Source organism: Monodelphis domestica, chromosome 8, assembly GCF_027887165.1.
Source record: "Monodelphis domestica isolate mMonDom1 chromosome 8, mMonDom1.pri, whole genome shotgun sequence".
Lineage (NCBI taxonomy): Eukaryota > Metazoa > Chordata > Mammalia > Didelphimorphia > Didelphidae > Monodelphis > Monodelphis domestica.
The window spans coordinates 75409499-75428932 of NC_077234.1; the positions used below are offsets into that span (position 1 = coordinate 75409499).

At 36.1% G+C, this 19434-nt stretch overlaps 1 protein-coding gene across 1 annotated transcript in view; it reads left to right on the forward strand.

Moving 5' to 3' along the window:
* The window catches only part of ABCA12 (ATP binding cassette subfamily A member 12), a 242256-nt gene that overhangs the window by 82259 nt on the left and 140563 nt on the right, over positions 1–19434 (forward strand). Inside the window, exon 3 of the mRNA XM_007501784.2 lies at positions 3146–3299. Coding sequence (XP_007501846.1) covers positions 3146–3299 — 154 coding nt within the window. The remainder of the gene's footprint in view (positions 1–3145; positions 3300–19434) is intronic.

The window sequence follows — 19434 nt, forward strand, 5'->3', positions numbered from 1 at the left end:
TGTGCCTGGACATGCTATGGATGTGCCTGCAGGTATGACAGTACCTGCCTTTTCCTTGGAATTCTTCCCATCACTGCTTTCATGACCTAATACCTCTTCCCTTTCTTCCTGATGTTACATGTTCCTTATGAGCTTCCTTGCCCTTTCATAGGCATCCACTTTTCAGGGACCAGGAGAAGATGCTGAGGGTGGTCCTGATTTGACCTTATTGTACCTTCATTTTCCACCTGTGTGTGTTGGAGGGTGGAGACCCTATACACTTTTCCTCTTCCCTCCCAATACCACACCCATGAAGAGTGACACATTAATAATCAAAGCCTTGTTAGAGCTGTAATAAGCACTGACGATAAAACAATGTAATGAGTTTAAATATGTTGAACTTTTACCCAAATATATCTCACTTTAGCAGACTCTTGTCATAAAGATGAAATGTAAGAGAGAGACCAGGAACTTGAATTATTTATTGTCTTCTGTTCTAACAAAGAATTTTGTCATGGTGGAATTAATCTGGGACACTCTGTTTTGGATTTGATTTAATAATGAGTCAAAAATAAATTTTGTGCCAGTGACACTGACCTTGATGGCATCAAGAGACAATGATTGCCTAAGGTTATTGGGGGATGGTTATTTGGGAATCTGGTCACATGGACTTGCTTCAGAGATTAATTTTTTAAAACATTCATTCACATCAATATCACTCTTCATTTTTTTCCCTCACGGTTTTTCTTTTCCCTCTTCATCTCTCCATATCTCACTTCCTTTTCATTTCCAATTTTCACTTTCTGTTACCTACAACAATTTTTATGTTCACATGTATTTATGCTACTTGGATCAGATTTCCTTTTTCTCTTCTCTCTTCTGGCACCTGACTCTCCACAGTTCTTACCTCCTTGTATTCACTGTGTTTTCTTCAAAGATAAAACAGAATTCAGTAACACCTACAGAAAACACCCCACAACTCATCTTCAGATCCAAAGCATTGTTCTAAGAATTTCATAGAGGATTTTCTTGTTTTTTTAATTTTCACTTTGCTCATCAGCCTGATGTTTCCCTCATTTCTGAAACCTGCCCTATTAAAACCTCATTGTCACAATTGTTTAGAGACTGATATGCCAAAGTTCACCTCTTACATTAATGCCTCTTTAGTCCATTGATGTATTTGCTATGACAAATATTAAGGTGAAGGTTATAAAATGCTCCCCTAATAATTCCCTTGTTTTCTGTCAGCTATAATGCGTTTGATGAGTTTCTTTTTTTAGATAAATCATTACTTAGAGTCAAAGGGCAGCTTGGTAGAATAGTTAGAGAAGTGCTCTAGAAGAAGTCAAGAAGCCCTGGGTTCAAATTCTGTCTCTGAAATGCAATGTCTGACTGACCAAGGGCAAATCATTTAACTTCCCAATGTCCCAAGCAAATCTCTGACTATAAATTGCAGAGAAAGGGCGGAGGTATATTGGTAGAGGAAGTTCCTTATCAAGAGTTACTTATATAATAATAATGATAATAGCTAACATTTATATAATACTTTGTGCTAAGGCCTATGCTATATTCTTTATAATTATTGTTTCATTTGATTTTCATGACAACTCTGGGAGATAGGCACTATTTTATTCATATTTTACAGAAGAGGAAACTGAGGTAACTTGTTAAGTGACTTTCACAAGCTAGAAAGTGTGTGAAGTTGGATTTGAACTCATATCTTTCTGATTCCATACTCTGAGCTTTATCCACTCCACCACTTATTTGCCTTATCAAGAAATCATAAGTGTGTGTGTGTGTGTGTGTGTGTTTTAATGTAGTATATATCACAGAGAAGATCCATGTAAGATGTCAGCTTGACAGCACCTTCTTCTCTCTTTGGGCTCATTCACATTCTATAATCAACATTCACAATGACAGGTCTATAGAGTTTTCCCCAAAATGGGGGTCAGTCACCATCTCCACATAGCTACAACTCACTCTCAGACTCCTAGGAATAATCTTGGTATCAGAGAAACACACACATACACACACACACACACACACACACACACACACACACACACACATAATACTTATATACATACACAGACAAGCTCATGATTATAGCTTCCTAATCCCCATTATTGTGCTTCCCATTTATGAAAATCAAGTGTGATGTCATGAACTCTTAAACGTGAAACAATTACTAAGTAAGAAGGCAAAAAAACAAGAATAACATAATAGTTACAAAAGAAAAGACAAGATCAGAAATAATTAAAACTATGGCCCCCTCCTTAATCTGAGTTAAACTTCCCCACAATTGGACAGTGCCTAAGAGAGAGGGTGGACAAATGCTTAAAGAAACCCTGCAGTGAAATACAGGAATTGAGGAACCATGTCTTTGGGGAAATATATAATTTGTAACTTCATCATTAAAGTCTATGCTCTTTGGGGGGAATGGTCTATTTCAGGCATCGCCTACTGGGTGAGACCATTTCTTTTCCTGCCCTCTCCAGGATCTTGCTGAAAACCACTTCTTTTCTACTCTTAGGCCACAGAAACAATGTTAAACTCTTAGCTAATTGGCAGCTTTAAGCCTAGAGTCTTCAGCCCTTCCTAGATCTGCGCCATTAACTATGGACTGAGGCAACATGGCACCCTTTCAGTGTAAAGTAATTCTCTTTCATTTTGGGAGCTGCAAAACTATCCATGTCTTTTGGCAATAAAGGACAATGCTGGCAGGCCTTTGAGGGGTACCTCTTCTCTCAAGTTATAGATGGCACTAGAGAGCCTTTCCAGATGTCTCTTTACTCACAACAGAATGTTCTTCTAAAACTCCAAACTTTCCTCCAATCAAATTAATGCTTGCATCAACACCAGAGATTCTAGCTAGCTGATCTCAATATTATTGAGTAGGAGTAGGAGTGGGGAATAGGCTTTCCTGCCATTAGAGAAAATGCTACATTAAAAACAGATAAGAGAACTCAAAAAACTTCCATCTCCTTGTCTTTAAAGTAAGTATTTATATGGAAAGATGAACTAATGGGGAACCAGGTTTTTCCTGCCTCCAGAAGGTAATTTGGGGGAAATATTATTTTTGGATTGTTTTTACTTTTCAGAACATACTTCTTGTGCCAGATAAACCAGTGAAACTATTTTTTTAAAAATATGAATTTATTTTCAGGTTACCTTGCACCGCGAAACCTTCCTAGCACTGGCTTTTTCCCATTTCTGCAAACCCTACTCTGTGATACAGATACCAAATGCAAGGATACTCCCTATGGACCACAAGATCTACTCCGAAGAAAAGGAATTGATATCACCTTTTTTAAAGAAAGGTACGCACATTTATAAGCATGTTCAGTTGTGTGGAGACATAGTTATAGGCAAGTCTAATTGTAATATTTCATCTCTAGATGGGAATTTCTATAATTACAAGACAACTGTGCTTCTCTGTATGTCAGTATATTTATCAAAGCTTGTTATTCCCTCATCAGAATGGATACTTCCAGGTCCACTGGAGATGTTTTGCTTTGTTTTGTTATTTGCCAAGCCACTTTTTAATGGTAGATATTTACAATATGGTAAAAATAGCTAGATCTTACAGACTTAATTGGATTTATTTGGTATTGTCTTAAATAAAAAAGTGAAGCAAAAATTACCTCTTAAAAATCTTTGCTACCTCATTCTCTGTATTTTCTACTGATGGCAAACCTGTTTTCTTCATAGCCAATGTAAACAGATTTTTAAAGCTAACCTTTTTACTCTTCTTCCAACCTCAAGAAGCTTATGCTACATTGTAGAAGAATTTGTAGCATGTCTTACTGCTTCTACATCCATTTAGAGGGTTTTTTTTTCCTAAAAAAATAATTAAAACCAATATTTTACTGTAATAGTTTGTCAGTTCTTGGTGTCATTTTTCATTTTTGAATATACTTTAAGCTCTGATGCTACTATCCCATTTCATTATGAATTTAAATGATCTTTGAAATGTTTAACCTTCACACCAATAGCTGTTAAAATATCTCTAATAGTCATTAAAGAGTGCGTTTAAGAGCTGAACTTTTTTGCCTGTTTCCCAGGAGTCTTGTTGTTCAGACACTTCTGACTCTTCATGATCCTTTTTGGAGTTTTCATGGCAAAGACACTGGAGTGGTTTGCCAGTTTATTTTCTAGATGAGGAAACTCAGACAAACAAGGTGAAGTGACTTGCCTAGGGTCATACAACTAGTAAGTGTCTGAGATCAAATTTGAACGCAAGTCTCCCTGACTCTAGGTACAATTCTCTTTCCATTGCACCACTTAGCTGCCCCTTCCCTGGAGTAATACTCCTTAAAAACCAAAGAGTTAAAAACAACAAAAGAAAGTAATTAAACATGTATAGAGAATGAAACCTAACACTCAGCTGTTGGATGACTAATAGAAGGTAGTGATACAAGAATAATACCTTTTTAACAGGTCGAATAAGACATTTTGAGTCAGCCTAATATTAGGAGAAGCACAAATACATGATCATTGTAAACACAAAATAAAACTGTCCTAAAATTATTACTTGTCCCTAGTAATTCCCATACCTCTGTACATTGCCAGTCAGTGAATAAGCATTTCTTAAATGTTTTCTATATGCCAGGCTTTATAAACACTGGACACACAAAGAAAGGCAAAAACATAGTATTTGATCTCAAGAAGTTCATACTCTAATCAGGGAGACCATATTCAAACAACTACATATATAGTGGATGGAAGGTAATATCAGATTGAAGGCAGTAGTTGGGGAAAAGGGTAGAGTAAGGAGATAGGGGAGGGAATGCCTCCCCATGAAAAGAAAAACATTGAAGAAAGCCAGAGAATCGAGGAGATAGAGGTGAAGAGAGAGAGTATTCAGGCATGGGGGACAGGTAGGGAAAATTCATGGATTCAAGAGATGAATTCTTATGTGCAAAGAAGAATAAGAAGGCAAGTGTTCCTAGATTGTAAAGTACATAGAAAAAAAGCATATTATGACTGTAAAGGAAGGAAAGGGTAAGGTTGTAAAGGACTTCAAATGCCACGCAGAATATTTTCTATTTCATCCTGGAGAAAATCAGAATGATTGAGTAGGTAGAGACATGGTAAGAATTGAGCTTCAGGAAGATCACTTTGGCAGCCAAGTAGAAGATGGACTAGAGTGGAAGCAGGGCTGTTGCAGTAGCCTAGATTTAAAGTGCTGAGAGCTTCTACAAGCGGAAAGAAAGGGATATATGGAGAGGGATTGTGAATGTAAAAATGAAAAGACTTGGGAACAGATTGGACATGGAGAGTGAGAGAAAGAGGAGTCAAGATTGACTCCTCAAGGTTGAAGGTTTCCATGAGTGGGAGAATAGTGATGCCCCACGACAGTCACAAGAAAATTTGGAAAAGCCGAGGATTTGAGAAGAAAGATAATGAGTTCTATTTTTAGTCATGTTGAATTTAAGATGCCTACGGTAAAGGTTAAATTCTCCCAATAATGAAGGATATGAAATCTGGACCTTGGTTTACTGGATGGAGGTTCTCTGAGTTTGTTAATGTTATTTTCAATTATGTAAAACCCCTTTGAATATTATTAGGTGAAAAGTTATTTTCTCTATTAAAAAGTCTTAAATTCATGCATTCATTTGTTTATCTATTTATTTTGCCTGTAGTTTTGTTTATATAGATATGGGAGCACCCAGAATCAAAAATTTCACCATGGATGCAGACCTTGTAACTTACAGTCTTTGTGAGATTCTTGGAGGCCCTCAGTGATTAAGTAACTTGCCCAGGGTCAACAAGATGTTATATCTATCCTAGGATAATTATATTGAAAATAAAGGTAATCTCTGGAAAGATGCATACCTATAACAACCAACGAGTGGTTATTATCCTTTAGAAATAAATTTGGTAACAGGTGACTGGGCTTCTTCATCATGATTATCACCAAATTATATTTCCTACTTCCTTTAATCCAGAGCCAATGTAAGTTGTATGACACTAGATTCAACAGCTCTAGAATTATTCCATGAGGTGCTTGGGGATAGGTTTAGGGACAGGGATGTTACTTTAAACTGGTTTTGTTATTACAGTAAATTAATTTGCCTTGACATTTTGATATCTTCTTTCAACACAATTACAATTTGCCTATACATAGAAAATTAATTTCTACTTAAATTAACACTAGGTAGACATCTCAATGAGCATCTTGGCAGAGAGTTACACCAGGGTGAGGGCTACTGAGAAATCTCAAACCCATCAGCAAGTTAGGTAGACATCTACCTCAAGCATGTGAAGACTTCCTTTGATGGAATGGGAAAATGAGAATTATATGTTCCAGTTAGCCTTAAAAGTAGCTGAAATATTCATTGTGGAGCATTTAGAGCTTGGTCAGATTTCAGACACGAAGGTCATCTACTTCATCCCAGGTCACTGAAGATGTCAAGGCTTTCCATTGCACCTCAATCCAACACTACTAGATTTCTTTTTTTTAAAGAGCTATGATATAACTCATCTTATACTTATGAAATTGAAATTTTGAAGCCAGGATAAAACTTTTGAGTTTTAGAATTTAATTCCAGGCTGTTTATAATTCATTCAACAAACATCTATTAAATTCTTCCTCTGCTTCTGTGTTTCATTGGGGGAAAGTATGTGTAAATTTGAAGAAATGGGAAAGTAGAGGATGATATGGAAGAACTGTGAATTTTAGATTTTCTACACCCTGATTAGTTTTAAAAATCCTAACAAACAGGAATGTCTATACCCCTACTTAAGGATTAAGTGTTGAAGAGGATGGCCTATGACCAACATGTGCTAGCAAGTGACAAATAAGAAACAACTGACAGACCTCCTGGGCTGTCCTAAGTCAAGATTAAGCTACCATTGGTACATGTGAGATGCAGGAAGTGATGTAAAAAACAGTCTATATATATTTTGCGTCACTTCCTCTTTCCAGTCTCTTTGGTGGAGACATGGCTTAAAAAATTTTATCTAGGCTATCTTAAAAAAAAAATTGAGAGAGCTTCTCATCCCTTTTGGTTGCCAAATGTAAAAATTAAATCTCTAATAAAAATATTATATTTTAAGAGATTTATTAATGATCATTAGAAATCAAGGAATAAAGAAGATACAAAATAAAGATCAAGTGCCCATGGCTGGTTAGCCATTTTTTAGTCAACCCCATTCACCACCATAAATGCTGATTCTACATCAGAGAGGAGGAGCCTCCAAAGCCCATGCCCTTTATCCTCTGTCTACAGGAAGTATGTAATGACAGGAAGTCAGTGGGCTCTTGGGATATGTAGTTCTTTTTTAGGGTAACAGATTTTTTATTGATACAGAACCAAAAGCTAGTAGACCAATTTGACTGGAAAGAATTATACTGTGAAATGAGATTCTAAAAGTAGGTTGGCACTAGATTGCATAGGAACTTGTGTTGTATCTGATGGGATAAGAGCAGTTTTTCTCAAATTCTTTGGTCTCAGAAGCCCTTTATACTCTTAAAAATTAAGGAACCCAAAGCTTGTTTATATGGTTTATAGCTACAAATATTTACTGTATTAGACATTAAAACAGATAAATTTTTTAAAGATTTGCTTACTTAAATTAACAATATACTCATTACATTAACCTTAAATCATGAAAAATAACTATCTTCTCCAAAACCAAAAATGAGTAAGAAAATAGTAGTTTTACCTATTTTTGCATCTCCTTAATGTCTAGTTTAATAGAAGACAACTGAATTCTTCTAACTGCTTCTATATTCAATCTGCTGTGATGTTATTTTTATTGAAGTATTAGAAGAAAAATGGGCCTCACAGAAATATGTAGTTGGAAAAGGGATGAGTGCTTTAATAGGCAAATAGCATATTTGTATTATTATTAAATAGTTTTAATCCTATGGACCTCATAAATGGTATTAGGGAATTCTAAATGGAATCAGATTACATTTTAAGAACTCTTGGACAATAGGGAGCCACTAATGAATTTTGAGAATACATGGTCAGAAGATCATTTTGGAGAATGGATTGGAATGGAGGGAGAATGGAAACCGGGAGACTATTTAATGGAAGTCAACAATAAATTAAGTAAACACCTCTGTGCAAGGCATTCAAATAAAAGAATAGGGTAATCCCTGCGTTTAAATAATTTATATTCTACAGTGAGAACACTGTTATGAGCATCAGTTAAGTATTAGATGTATATGTGAGGGAGGATATATAGGATGATGGATATAGGTTGCTGTATATGTTAGCCTTTTTTGATACTTTGGTTAGTTTTGCTGCAACTATTTTTACCTTTCCTTTTTTGTTCTTTATTATGAAGGATATCTCTCGGGGAGGAAAAAGGGATAAAAACATTGGGAAATTGAAGTGATGTAGGAACAAGAGATATTAAACATATTATTTTAAAAATAAAATAGAAGTGATAAAATTTGTTCTAGGGTAGTAGCCATGTAAATAGAGAAGAGAGGGCAGATATTAGAGATATCTTGGAGATAAAATTGGTAGATTTGGCAATGGAATGGATGGGAGGTGGAATGGGAGAGAGAAGAGTAAAAAATTACTCTAAGGTTTTGAACTTGAGAGAATAGTGGTGCCATCAATAGAAAAGGAAAGGAGAGGGAATTTAGGTAAAGAGATAATTAATTTATTATTGAATATATTGAAATTGCTACAGAATCAAGGTAGAAATGTTGAGTAAGCAGTTGGTCAAGTGGAACTGATGTTTATAGGAGTAAGATTGAAGACACACTTCTCTCTCTCCCTCTCCCTCCCCTTTTCTTCTCTCTCTTACTCTCCCTTTTCCTCTCCCTCTCTCCCTCTCTCTTTCTCTATGAAAGTTTTTATTTTTAAACCTTACAAAGAACTTCACACATTTTATCTCACCTGATCCACACAATGATCCTATTATTATTATGATATTATTCTCATTTTTATAGATGATAAAACTGAGGATGAAAGAGGTAGAGTGACTTCCTTCCATCACACAGCTTATGTAAGTGTGTAAGGAACATGTCAACTTGGATTTTCTTGAATCTGAATCCAATGCTGCATCTACTGTGTCAACCAGCTGCTCAGGCACTGCAAACATGTGTGAGTTATCAGTCTAGTGATAACTCAAGTCATAAAAAAAAATCAGATATTGAGTAGGTTGTAGAACTAGGATTTAATTTAGGTCTGCTGATTCTCAATGCCTTGCTCAGAAGAGGAATTTAATAAATATATATTTGATTGAACTGAATTGATGCTTGTTGCTCAAGATCAGGGATTTTTAACTTGGAGCCTGTGAAGTTTTGTAAAACCATATTTTTATAACTGTATTTTTTCTTTCTTTTTAAAATCCTTACCTTCTATCTTAGAGCTAATGCTAGGTATCAGTTCCGAGGCAGAGGAGTGTTAAGAGTAAGACAATTGGAGCTGTGACATGCCCAGGATCACATAAGTAGGAAGTTTTTGATGCCACATTTGAACCCAAGACCTCCTTTCTCTAGGCCTGACTCTCTATCCACTAAGGCACCTAGCTGCCCCTTTAACTGTATTTCAATATAAGTTGGTTTTCATTGTAATCTTAGGCATTTTCTTTTACACATTGAAAAGCATGACTGCGAAGGTGTCCACTGGCTGCATCAGACTGCCAAAGGGGGCCAAGAAACAAAAAGAGGTTAAGCCCTGCTTGAGGCTGATCCTGCTGTTTTTATCAGTAACATCCATAACCCAGAGCTAGTTAGTTACTTGCATCAATTTCTCACTTCCAATGCAGTCAGTATTTTCTCAGAGTAGCAGGTAATTGGAACTTAATTTACAAAATTAACTACAACAATAAAACTGCATTAATGCTATTTCCCACCATGCTATTAACTTTTATGCTTTATATAGCCATGCAGTGAAGCTGGGTCATGTAGCTGCTGCTTTAAAAGCATTCCTCTGAATTCTTTCTCTGAGGTGAATTTGTGATCTAACCCAAAGTATGGTGTCACCTCATTTAGAAAGGCAAACGTTTCTTTCTTCTCAGCTTTGGAAAGAGGAAAGGAATACTTTCTTTGGCAGCAGCATGAAAGGGAGGCCACCCTGCTCGTTTCAATGACATATTCATTGGAAAGTCATAATCACGCTCTTCTCCATCTTTGCAGGACGGTCCCCAGGGATTTTCATGAACCTGGCTGCCCTGGCACTAGATTTCTGTTATTAAGTTCATATTGCCGTGGGCATCAGCTTCGGTATGTCCTGCCTTTTAATAAATGGCCCTAGTCCTCCTCACACATCCTATCACTTGCTACGTTGAAAGCAAGAACACATTTAAGTTTTCCCATCCTTTGCCACCCTTGATGATCCTGGCCTAAAAGAATTTGTCCTTCCTGTCTTTCTTCCTCCACCGTCAAAGAACATCTCAGAACAGTGTGATGCCCTCTAATTGCTTGTGTGGTTGGCATATGGGAGGATGAATCTGTAAGTAATCTGAAAGAAGTGCAGGCTTATTTTAGAAAAAGAGTCATTCCCCTCATCCCCACTCCCCACTGATCTCACAGAAGAATTGCTGCCAATGGATTCAGTGCTGCATTTCCATCATTGTGACACTAATCCAGGCCCAATGGATACTAACATCATCACTCTGCCCCTATTGACTTTGCTGCAGAGAAAGCTTAAAACAGTAAGATCCGATTCACACAATAATTGAAGAACATCAGAGCTTTGACTTAGAATCTAAAAAACATAAAAGAGCACTAAGAGGGCTGACCCCTACATGTAGCATAGGATGGCATTGTGTGTCTCAAAAAGGGACAGAATAGACCTCTTCAGCCCTTCTCCCCCTACCCTTCTCCAAAGGAGACTTTATTTCCTGTGAGGAGGGGAAGCAGGTGGTTAGGGCAGGAGGCACTCTATTGTCTCCTCAGAGAGAAGCCGTATTGGGCTAGAATTATGTTTATCTGATCCCTTAAATAGCGGATGTGATTTTCAGATTCAAGTTAACTTCTGAGTGCTATTTCATTAACTGGGGGAAATGTTATATCCAAGGCTTGCCTGCTTTCCAAACCAAATACTTATTCCACAATGAAAACACTCATAGAAATTATCAAAGAAACCCATTTATCTAAATATAGCAAAACAGAAATCAAGAAAGGATACAGAGGAGAATATATGCCAGACAGTACAAGGTGAAGGGACTCTCCCATTAGAAGCAATACAACTCAGCTCAACCAAAAGAAAGATTCCTAGATCTCACCCAAAGTTTCCAGTTTAGCAAGCTCGGGCTACAGACATGATGGAGCCATCTTCTCTTAAGTCACTTTTCCTAGTCTTCTGCTTCATCAGCCTTAAGTGATGTTGGCTCCTTCCATCTTCTTTCTTGAAGCTAGAATCCAGAAGCAGTTTACTAAGACTTAAAAAAAGCTCAAGGATCTAGAGAGAAGAGATTCTCCTCTCTTCTTCTCTTGGATCACCAATAAGGAGGATATGGAGAGAGTACCATACTGATAGGCTTTGGAACTCAGGTCATATTCCTTCCCTGGGCTCATACTGCTCACAGATCCTCGCAAAAATCAGCTAGGGCAAGTATCAGACATAAATATACGGTAGAAACACCAGCATCACTACTTTAAAACTACAAGGATGATTTTCCTGGTGTTCCAAATCATCCACCTTCAGTAGCATCATAACTAAAACAAATGTTCTTTTACAGTAAAAGTCATGGTACTCTGCAGAGCATCATGGGGGGATGCAATGTGTACATGCATGTCCAACATACAAAGCAATCATTTAAAAGCAATAAATATCGTTCAAAGCCAATGGTAGCTAGCAGCAGTCAGAATACTATCAATAGACCTATATGTAAAATAGAATAGAACCATAACAATGGTTCCTATTGAGTACTGAGATGAGAGTGGTACAGTCATAACTACTGAGCAGACAGGAAAGCCTGAGTTCACATTCAATCTCAGGTACTTACTAGCTGTGTAATCTTGGACGAGTCGCTTCACCCTGCCTGCCTCAGTTTCCTCATCCATAAAATGAGCTAGAAAAGATAATGCTACTCTGGAACCGCTCTAGTATCTCTGGCAAGAAAATCTCAAAGGGGGTTATAAAGAGTTGGACATGACCAAAAATGACTAAACAATAGTGAATATGTAAAACATTAATAGATATTGTTATGGCATAAATAGAATACAAAACAGTCAAATAAATATAATAGCAGAATAAGAAATAAGCATTATCACATATAGTAATAAAGAAGCACTTACATGAAAGGCATATTTCTTATAGTCAATCTTTAGTATCATTACCTAGATACATCTATAATTGTATCCTCAGGTTTACCTGTAACATTAGAATTTAACCTGGAATTTGGTCTAATAGACCTAATTCTCCTGTCACTGAATGATTTCTCTACTCCTTATAGGAGAGTTCTCTCTCTCTCTCTTTCTCTCTCTCTCTCTGTTTCTCTGTCTCTGTCTCTGTCTCTCTGACTCTTTCTCACTCTCTCTCCTCTCTGTCTCTCTCTCTGTCTCTGTCTCTGTCCCTCTCTGTCTCTCTGTCTCTCTTTGTCTCTCTCTTTGTCTCTCTCTCTCTCTCTCTCTCTCTCTCTCTCTCTCTCTCTCTCTCTCTCTCTCTCTCTCTCTCTCTCTATATATATATATATATATATATATATATATATATATATATATACAAATGCACACACATATATATTTATATATTAGGTATGGGCTAGACATGAGGATCATTACAGACTTGTATGTCTCCACCGTGCCTGGCAGCTATGCCAGGCTGGCAATCAGTGTGCTCATGCTCTTTGGCTTGAATCTGTATTCTGGGAGTCCGCGTGGCAGTTTTAGGAAGGAAAGGAGCGGTCTTTGGTTTCAGTTCTTCTGCCTTATAATAACAGACATAGCCTCCTTTACTGAATGCATCACTTTCAACATTGATATCTGGGTCAGGATGTCTAGGAGCACTGATGAAGTCTCTTTTTTCTCCATCTTTTCCTAGGTGAATATTCACAAGTTCATTTTTTTAAAAGTCCCAAATCTGGCCTCAGACACTTCCTAGATGTGCGGCTCTGGGCAAGTAACTTAGCCCTGTTTGCCTAGCCCTTACTCTTCTGTCTTAGAGTTTTTTACTGAAACAGAAAGAAAAGGTTTAAAAATAATCTCCTGTGGCAATAGGTAGTTGCAATAAATAGTCTTGATAGGGTTCCCCTCCATTTTCTGGGGCTAATTTGTAAAAAAAGCACATTGCCCAGTCTCTCAGTTCCTTTGTATAGGATGGCTTTTTATCTGCCATCTAACTTGTGCATCCCTTGAATGCCAAGGAGTCTTAATAAAACTCCATCTCCTTGTTGAAAATCTTAACAGTGTGCTCTGGTGTTTTAACACCTTTTGTTTCTGTCACATCTTCTGAGCTGAATCTGAGGCTGGTAGGTAGATATCTCTCAATTTCTCCTTCACTTGACATGTAATGAATGAGAGTAGTTGCATCACCTCCGTCATCTGAAGTACCAAAACTCAAATCAGCAGGCGTGGTTCTCACTTAAACCTAAGGAAGTACCATGTATAGCTTGTAGCATCATTTTATATGGATTCTGGCATGTACTAGAGATGTGACTGTTGACCCCGGAGCCTTTTGTTCTGGTCTCAATACTGCCAATGCCTAAAACGTTCATACTGTGGATGTCCTTGAGGATTAGACCTTTTTGATACCTGTCTAGGACAACATTGCTCCTGTACCAGTGAGCTTTGGGACTGGAGTTACAGGAGAAAGAAACAAGTCTGAAGGGAGAAAAGTGTGAAACTGTAGCAAAGACAACATGAATTTTTTTAACCTGTAATTTTAATTTCCATTGGCCAGTCAAGGTATGTTACTCTTCTGCTCAAAAACAAACAAACAAACTCTGTGGTTCCTAATTTTTTCTAGGATGAAATATATATCCTTCAGTATACATTTAATCTTCAAAAATCTAGTTCAACCTACCTTTCCATCTTTACTTTATATTATTCTCTTTTAGGATGCTCTATATTCACTGAACTCAGCATTCCAATCTTTTGTTCTCTTCTTCCACATAAGTTATTATTCCCTTTTGCCTGGGAAATACTCCCTCCTTTTGCCTCTTGGCATTTTATCTTTATTCCAGATACAACTCAGGGATCCCCTTCCGAACCCTCACCATTTTCATTTTTCACCCCATCAAATTATCTCATATTTAATGTTGTATTTGTTCCACCCCCTGTCCTCTTTGAGGGGTTGGGCTGTTTCATTTTTGCTTTTGTATTCCCAGCACTTAACATGGTACCTAGCATATATAACAGTTTATAAATCATAATATAATTATAAACTGTTATAAATTAATACATAACAATATATAATTAATATTATGATGAACACAATTATAACCAACATAATAGTTAATTCATAAGTATGAAATAAATAAAATGTGCTATAAATGAATTTAATCAAATTCAAATGTATATCCAAAGGACATTAAAAAGACCCGGAGCACAATTTTAAGGACGGTTGGATAAATTTTCAGGATATCTCAGTATTTTTTGTCCTATCTTCCCCAAAGTGAATATAAAGACATTGGCATTTGCTACCTCATGTGTCTACTTTCTTATTTCTATAAAATCTCTATGAGAAGAGGTTATACATGTATTGAAGGTATCCTTGATGAAAATATGAGAAGGGAAGAGGCAGGCTTTACAGATTATTTTTCACAGTAAACTTTATTTTTTCAATTAGACAATTGATGGAGGAGTTTAGAAAATACAGGATGTGATGATGTCTCTTGTCTCTTGAAAATTTCTTTTAAATGTTTTATTGATGTCTTTTCTTTATACAGCATAGGTTTTTTTCCAAATGTATCCCTTCACCAATTCCTACAGTTCTAGTGAACTTTCTTTTGAAGAAAGAAAAAGAAAAGAAGTAAAATGGAAAAGTACAGAAAGTGCAGCAAAATCAGTTCACATCAGCCTCTTCAGACAGTATGCAACATGCCATGTCTGTAGTTTTTCTTTCCAGAGAAAGAAGGGGAACATATTCATTCATCTTTATTCTGAGGCTAAGATTGAGCATGGTTCTAAAATTTCTTTCTTTCTTTTTTAAAGACCTTTGTCTTCCATTTTAGAATCAATATTGTATATTGGTTCCAAGGCAGAATAGCAGTAAGGGCTAGGCAATGAATATTAAGTGACTTGCCCAGGGTCACAAAGCTAAGGAAGTGTCTAACATCAGATTTGAAGCCAGGACCTCCCATTTCTAGACCTGGCTCTCAATGCACTGAACCACCTAGCTGCACCATGTTCTAATATTTCTTAAAGTCTCATCAATTGATCAATTTTTCTTTCTCTTATAGTATATGGAGAATCTTTTTCTTAAGAAAAGTCTAACCCCTCCCCCAACTTTTTAGCTATTTAAATTCCTTCAAATTCTTTTCTTTTCAGTGCTATTATTTCATTTAAAATGTTCAATTTCAATTCTTTTCCACCATTTTTTTAGATATCCCAGTAGTTGTTTTCCTTTTGAGTCCCAGCTTACCTTTGCATTCACTTTCCCCTTTTTGGAGATCTCTTAATTTGCTATTATTTTTGTTACTTCTTGTCATTTTCTTTGATTTTCTCCTCTCTCCAGTTTTCCAGTTTCTGAATAGAAGCATTATGTCCCAGGCAGGCTCTATCTTGGATAGACTTTTGGGTAGAGAGGTTGGCTCAGCTTTGTCTCACTCTGGCTCCCTTGAGCTCTGTGCTAATTTCGAACTCCTGAAGTTAACTCACTCTTCTCCTTTCTTTGAGATTGAGTTATAATTTTTTTGCTGTTTTTTTTAATTATTATTTTCTCTGGTACAAATTGAAAGATTTTGCTGGAGTATGTGGGAGCTAGCTATGTTCTGATCTAAGTAGTCATCTGGGAAGAAGTCCTAAAGCAGAGTACAGAGTATTTAGGATTCAGATTATTTTTGTTGTTCTTTTTATTTTTATTGTTATGTTGCTGTTCAATTGTTTCAGTCATTCTCATTTGTAAAATTATCAATGATTTAGAATGATTTTTCCTATGTTGTTGGTAAAATGTGGCCTGTAAGGCTCTTCTTAAAACATGATGTCTTCCCTACATATATGAAGATCAAAAGATTATTTGATAAATGCAACTATCAGAGAAATCTTTGTTTAATGATCTTTGATTGTTAAAAATCCATCAAGAAATAAAATAGGGAGAAATATGCTCACCAAAGGTCTTTTGGAGTGTTATGGACAATATCATTTACAGTATGCAAATGGAAGAGGGATTCCTTTTGAATGGAGAAGTTTTCTGGATCGTCCTATTTTCATTTGACATCATGCTGAAATTTTTAATTCTAATTCTGTTTTTAGGGCTTTTTAAATGAAACATCCATATCAATTCAAGAGTGTTTGGGGCAGCAGTCTACATGGGAAAAAATTAGATGCAAGATCATGGCATGATATATGTGAATAGGTAGTCCTTTGAGTTTAAGGATGAGTACATATATCTAGTACAAGTTTGAAAATGAGGTGGCCAAGGACTGAATAGGATGAGGATAGGCTAGTTTGCATATAGGAAATTATGCATTATTGTCCATTATCCCAAGTTTTTTCCTTGTATGAAATCTCCTCATTTAAATGCCAATATTCTTCTGGTGATGCTATGAGTTTATTAATCATGGATCACTATGATTTCCTATGAAGCAAAATCATCAGCCATTGAAAGGGAAGTCTGTGGATTACTGCAAATAGGCTGCTTTATCAATTGCACTTGTATGCAAAAAATGACATAAGAGAAACCAAGGGCATGCATGACAAGAAAAGGAGATGGGCTAGTTATGCAGTGACAGCAGGAGATAATAAATAGTCAGCTCAGGATGATGCAGTTCCCCCACACTATTAAGACCTACAAGAAAGTCTCCAGTGTATTGAATAGGCAGGATGACTAAAAGACTAAGGATGACTAAAAAATCAACAAGGTGAAAAAATATGAATGCATTGTAGAGAACATATGCACCATGGGAGGGAGGGAGAGAGCATGAATCTCAAAATGTCAGAAAAACAATTATTAAAAATTATATTGACATAAAAATATAAAGAAAATAAAATTCCTTCTTCCTAATTGCTGATTTATGAAAGTATATTGTATTTAGCTAAGTTAACACATTAGCTAAATAAATAAATTTACAAAATGAACTAGCCAGTCACCTAGAAAAGCACTGAAAGTCTGTGAAAGAGAAAATGTAAATTTTTATAGGGTGATTAGGAGGTTGGAGAAAAGGAGAAGTGATATCTGGAGCATAGATGATTTCTTCCATAGATTGTGGAACATGATATAAGAAGCAGTATAGCCAAAAAACAATAGGAGATCCCTGAATCTCTGGAATTACTGAAAAGTGGAGAAAAAGATAGATAGATAGATAGATAGATAGATAGATAGATAGATAGATAGATAGATAGATAGATAGATGGATGGATGGATGGATAGATAGATAGATAGATAGATAGATAGATAGATAGATAGATAGATAGATGGATGGATGGATGGATGGATGGATGGATGGATGGATAGATAGATAGATAGATAGATAGATAGATAGATAGATAGATAGATAGATAGATAGATAGACAGACATATAAATGGATAGATAGACCTGTAGATGGATAGATAGGTGGAAGAAGAAAAAGAAGGAGAGAGGGAGAGAGAAAGAGAGAGGGGGGGAGAGAAAGAGAGAGATAGAGAGAGCACACATACACTTATTAAACACCTACCATCTGGCCAGGAACTGTGCTAAGCATGGGGAATAGAAATGCAAGCAAGCAAGCCAGTCCCCTGCCTTGCATATTTAATAGAGGAAGACAACAAATAAAGGGGTACTGGAAGAAGAGGAAGAGAATGGGAGGGACGATGAGGATATAGAAAAGAAATGTTGTGGAGACCTTGGATCCTGCAACATAAAAAAATGTTCTACAATATGTTTTGGAAATGCCTTTCAATGAATTTATATATTCTCCTAGGAAATAATGTACACATTATGTCTTTATGTGGACAGTCAGCATTTACCAACATGTATCTGTCTACTTTCTCTTGTTCAAAAAAAAAAATGAAGAAAACTAAAACAATCACTCCCATACCTGTATACATATGTAATATGTAGACATGTGTATTATTAATGTATGCATGTATTATTAGTAATACATCATTAATATATACAAATGTATATGTGCATATTATATATAAAGTTTCACTTTTCACCTCTAAAAGACAACTGGAACCATACCCTGTGGATCTTGAAGAAAAGAGTAAAGAGCTGTTTTTCCCCTGAGATAGTTTAATTAAGGTCCATCTGAAGCAAAAAGATGGTGTATTGTGTAGATGACTTCTTAAGGTCTTTCCTATACTAATGGTTTGCACTAGCTTTCTTAGTCCCTTATGATTATTTCTTTTCTATCTTAAGCCTCCTCTCTCCCATTCTCATTTATCACTCAGTTTTTGTTTCTTGCTTGTCTCTTTTTTGCTCATTTCAACCTGTCATTCTTATTGAGTTTTGGTTTTTTATTTAATCAACAATCAAATATTTGTTGCCTACTTTGGGCCAGGGACTAGGGCTGTAAATACAAAGAATGAAACTATTGGTACTCTCGAGGAACTTAGGCTTTATTTTTGGGAGAATCTCACGAGAACAGCTGTTTTTAAGATTTAAAATTTCTATGGTTTTCTAGTCTTTCTAGCAATAATCCAAACTGAAAAGCACTGAGAAAATAGATAGTCAAGTTAACTGAAGTTTCTCAAACTTTCAAAAACTTCACTTGAGAAAAGGAAAAAGGTTTAGGTCAGTTCTTATTTTAATCTTGCCTAGTTTTCTCATCCCAAACAGTCAGCAGAAGGAATGTGAAAGGACTTAAGGGAGCAGTATCTAGTCATGAATAATTCACATATACCTTATGAATGAATGCAGGAATTTTGCTGCACATAGCACACTTTATAGGAAGAGACAGGGAAAAAGCGAAGGAAGGCAAACAAATGTTACTTTCTCTTTACTGTTTTAAGAAAGCAAATGATCCAGATTTCAAGAAGAAACCATTTCAATTAGAAAATACCTGAGAGCCTACTATGAAAATTCTGGTCCAATTTTCCAAGAGTAAGCCAAATGTAACAAGAAGAAATCAAGGAAATTCTGATTTCCACTCTTATCAGGAATGTCTATGTACCTTAGCCAAATGTCTTTATTAATTACAGACCAGAAACCTTCACACACAAAAATACACAAATACACATATATGATACTATGCTGGTCCAAATATACAGGAATAGTTTACATTCCCCTCAATACATTTGTTCCTCAATTCTCTCCCAAATGATCATTCTCCCAATGCCTTTTTATTTATGCAAGTTGTTAGTTCATCTCACCAAGTTAGTTAATTCCTACAAAGAGCCAACAATTTCTCCAGTGGAGATAACAGTGATTCTTATGTTAGTATACTTGGATTTAAAT